Raw genomic sequence first — 2,687 nt, 5'->3', positions numbered from 1 at the left:
AACAGAGAAGGTTGGGGAACAAAGACGGATAAGAAGTCCGTCAAAGCAATCAAAAGTCGCCTGAATGAAACATTCATAATTTTTTGAACAATTTCCATTCACGACAGGATACGCCGAGTGTTTATATTAGTGATGATGAAACGCATAGCTATGAAATATTATTGTCAGTAGGATAGTTGCCGCACTATCTAATGACCCGTTTTTGAGGCATTTCTATGTACCGGACCTATTGTTAATTTGGACTACTTGAAGACTCTCGCGTTTCCCTCATTTAAAAACTACATGTGCATGTTATTATTTTTTGTGCCAGCGTGAAGTCTGTACTGTAAAATATCAGGCCGAGGCTTTTTACCCCATGCAAAAATCTAGTCTTCCAATCAGAATAAAGGATTCTGCTGTGGTGCATTCGCAAACGCGTCGTTGACTTTGCTTAACTCCAGAATTCCGTCCGTCATTTCTCTTTTTACTCTTCACCTTTTGGCAGGTGCTTTTGACATAATTATGAAATTCTACCTTTCATTTATCGCTATTCCCTACTCATATGTTAAAATATAGAAGTTAGCGAGAAAAGTCGATATTTTTTAACGGATAAAGTGATACAAGTATTTTTACACTAATTCGTTTGCTCCATTCAACGAAAGTAAGATAACCAAAATAGCGTATAAGAATTCCCCTAGGCCTTGTCTAAACTTGTTATATATAAACCTTGCAGTCTCTGCGTTAGCTGCTATGTAGCGCACTTATATATGTTGCCAAGAGAAAAAAAAATTATGCGCTTGTTTTACTTAAGGCGCTGTTACACGTGCGTTTTTTACGTGCAACTAGACGTTAGTAAAAAGGTTGCTCGTATTGCAAATGTCCATGCCACACAACAAGTTTTCCACGCAACTTGGGTGGTAAAAAAATGTCACAAGTTGCAAATGCCAGTCGAGAAAAACAAAAATCTGTTCAATATGGCGCCCGACAATGAGCGCAAGAAAAAAGCAGTAGCGATTTTCCTGTTAATGACGGATTTTTTCGACGAAAAACCAAAACGAAAACGACGCAAAAAAGTTTGGGTGAGACCATGGATTTCCAGAAGAGAAGAGAGAGGATGTTTTCATCAGGTATGTGGGTAATTTGTACAAATTTCTCGGCTTTTAGCCATCACTTCTAGATATAAATAATTTCGGTCTTTTTTTGGTTTAGTTGATCCCTGAGCTTGAACTGGAAGACGAGGCGTCATATTCTAATTATTTTCGGATGAAAAAGGAACGCTTTGGTTTCCTTGTTGACCTTGTTGAAAGCAGGATTCGCAAATGTGATACTCAGTAGCGTAGCCAGCCTGTCGATTTGTCCCGCTATGCTAATATCTTAGTGTTCACTGACTGTGAAAACAATAGATTTCTAAAGAAATGAATAATTATAATAACTCTAAATTTACATAGCGGGACAAAGTCGTCAGGCTGGCTACGCCACTGGTGATACTTACATGAGGCCAAGTATTAAACCTAATGAACGACTAGCCGTCACCCTACGTTATCTTGCAATGGGAGAGTCGTTTAAGTCTCTGGAGTTCCAATTTAGAATTAGCAGGACGGCAATTTCTGATATTGTTGTGGAAACGTGCCAAGCAATCTTTGATGTGTTGTCTTCCTGGATCTTAAAGATGCCATGTACAAATGAAGCTTGGTTGCAGCTGGCAAGTGTGTTTGAGCAACGATGGAACTTTCCTAATGGCATAGGGGCTGTTGATGGCAAGCGTATAAATATCCAACAACCTGGAAACAGTGGATCTCACTATTACGATTATAAAGGCCACAATAACCTGATTTTGTTGGCAGCAGTTGGTCCACAATATGAAATATTGTGGGCTGATGTTGGTACTAATGGCAGGGCATCTGATGGAACTGTATGGCAGAAATGTGGACTGAAACATGCAATGACAGCAGAGCACAACCCTTTGAATCTTCCTAAGCCCAAATTAAGCCCTTCCTGGTAGAACTAAGCAAGTTCCCTTTGTTTTTACCAGGGATGATGCCTTTGCCCTTACCACCTATATGATGAAGCCTTACCCTCAAGCTGGCCTCACCACTGAACGACGGATTTTCAATTATCGTTTGTCCCGAAATAGAAGAATTTCCGAAAACGCCTTTGGAATACTAGCAAGTCGTTGGCGTATTCTTAGATCAGTCATCTATCTTTGCCCTGAGAAAGTAACACAGGTTGTTCTGGCAATTATAACTTTGCACAACTTCCTTTTAAAAGATGGTGAAAGTTAAAAAAACTATGCTCCAGATCAGTTTGTTGATTCTGAGGATCAAAGTACTGGTGAAGTCACCCCTGGTTTGTGGCGCGATTACCCTGTTTGCCACTCAACCTAGACAACTTTCAATCCAAATTGTAGCAACAATTACAGCAATGATGCCAAAGCAATCAGAGAAGAGTACAAAGAATACTTCAACAATGAAGGGGCATTAAGTTGGCAGTGGGTTCAGTGTGGTATTGATTAACATTCTGATTCTAATGAAATAAACTAACATTGAATAATGAAGTTTAATTGTTATTGATGCTGGAAGTGCAGCATTTTTGGTACAGACTAATACCATTATTAGCCCACCACATTTTATTGATTAAAATCAATTGTTAGTGAAATGTTGTTTCAGGTTAAGAAATAATTGTATATTCACTTGTCCTGAGGTATTTTA

General features: G+C 38.9%; 1 protein-coding gene across 1 annotated transcript; it reads left to right on the top strand.

The window, feature by feature from the left end:
- Window positions 1-1,471: 1,471 nt before the first annotated feature.
- On the top strand, window positions 1,472-1,981 carry LOC114539199. Its single transcript, XM_028559877.1, has one exon. The coding sequence runs from the start codon at window positions 1,472-1,474 to the stop codon at window positions 1,979-1,981; it is 510 nt and encodes a 169-aa protein (XP_028415678.1).
- The last annotated feature ends 706 nt before the right edge of the window (window positions 1,982-2,687 follow it).

The sequence above is a fragment of the Dendronephthya gigantea genome, unplaced genomic scaffold (assembly GCF_004324835.1).
Source record: "Dendronephthya gigantea isolate DGI-Jeju-01 unplaced genomic scaffold, DenGig_1.0 000003F, whole genome shotgun sequence".
Classification (NCBI taxonomy): domain Eukaryota; kingdom Metazoa; phylum Cnidaria; class Anthozoa; order Malacalcyonacea; family Nephtheidae; genus Dendronephthya; species Dendronephthya gigantea.
This window is presented reverse-complemented; position numbering and strand designations above follow the sequence as displayed.

Excerpts from the sequence above, each read along its gene's own strand:
- LOC114539199 (XM_028559877.1), top strand. The coding sequence starts at position 1,472 with ATGAGGCCAAGTATTAAACCTAATGAACGACTAGCCGTCACCCTACGT.